This window comes from Nannobrachium achirus (genome assembly GCF_963921795.1).
Source record: "Nannobrachium achirus genome assembly, chromosome: 14".
Lineage (NCBI taxonomy): Eukaryota > Metazoa > Chordata > Actinopteri > Myctophiformes > Myctophidae > Nannobrachium > Nannobrachium achirus.
This window is the reverse complement of record NC_137821.1, coordinates 20,711,003-20,712,201: the sequence shown is the minus strand read 5'-3', so window position 1 is coordinate 20,712,201 and position 1,199 is coordinate 20,711,003. Positions and strand designations below refer to the sequence as shown.

The 1,199-nt window shown below is 53.3% G+C and overlaps 1 protein-coding gene across 1 annotated transcript; it reads left to right on the top strand.

Moving 5' to 3' along the window:
- Positions 1 to 314: 314 nt before the first annotated feature.
- LOC308297894 (transmembrane protein 164-like) lies at positions 315 to 1,199 on the top strand (the record flags this gene model as incomplete). The annotated part of the gene is made up of 1 exon (XM_080741458.1): positions 315 to 1,199. The coding sequence occupies one exon, from the start codon at positions 315 to 317 to the stop codon at positions 1,197 to 1,199; it is 885 nt and encodes a 294-aa protein (XP_080597584.1).

Sequence of the window (1,199 nt, the reverse complement as noted above, 5' to 3'; positions counted from 1 at the left end):
GTGCTTGTGGAGATGCAAAGGGAAAGCCGTTCCCGATTGTGTTACATTTAGCTAAAAAATAGACTGCGGAAACCCGAATAAAACACGATCAAAACCGCATAAAACACGTGACAGCACCTCCTACTGTAAATTAGTTCCCGCTACATCGGCCAGGTCGGGCTCTAATCCAAACAGCAATGACGTCACCGTGACGTCAACTCCAAATGGTCTATTTCCAGAGAACCCAAATGAGGAACACTTTCCGAATGGCTTCACTGTGCCAACAGTACGCTTTAGGCTACGCTAACTCATGTTTTTCCAAAAACAAGTGGAACATGTTGTCCAGGTATAACATCTACACTCTTTTAGACTGGGCGTACGGCGGCGTGGATCCAAAGTTCGAGGGGAACGGGGGCCCGGAGTGCGCCGCCTTTCTCGGTTCCCAACAGCGCATCAACGAGACCGTGGTCATGGTAGTCATCTCCATTGTGGAGATCGCTTTGGCACTGAAGAACATCGACCTCTCCAAAGAGTTCAGAGCGCTCCGAAAAAGACGTGCCAAGACAACAGAGTTCAGCCTGGGGAAGAACCTGTTGCTGGTCGCCCTGTGCTTGACTTTCGGCATAGAAATCGGGTTCAAACTGGCGACCAAGACCTTGATCTACCTTCTGAACCCGTGTCACGTCGTGACCATGGCGCAGATCTACTTGCTGGCTTGGCCGCCGGGTAAGACGGTGATGGCCGTCTTCAGGCTTCAGATCCACTTGTTGCACGGCGCCCTCTTGGCTCTCGTGTTCCCCGTGGTCAACACCAGGCTGTTCCCGTTTGAGAAGGAGATCTACTACATCCAACACGTCATGCTCTTCGTGGTCACCGTTTACCTGCTGAGGAGGCGCGGCGTGTACGAGCCCGAGCTGCTAGGCAACATGTGGTGGGCTCTTCTGTCCACCGGCCTGTTCTTCCTGTACAATTTCCTCTTCCTGCAGGCTTTGGGTCTGGTCACGGAGGTCAACCTCAACAACATACTGTGCCCGGCCATGTCGGACCCGTTCTACGGCCCCTGGTACCGGGTTTGGGCCATGGTTCACCAGACCCTGCTGATGCTTATCCACGGGAAGGCTCTCACCTTGCTGGCCCAGCACACTGGTCCTGTCTGCAGAAAACTGCTGGATTATGTCCGACCACGCATCAAGAAGGTTGACACGAAAGAAGAAGACTGA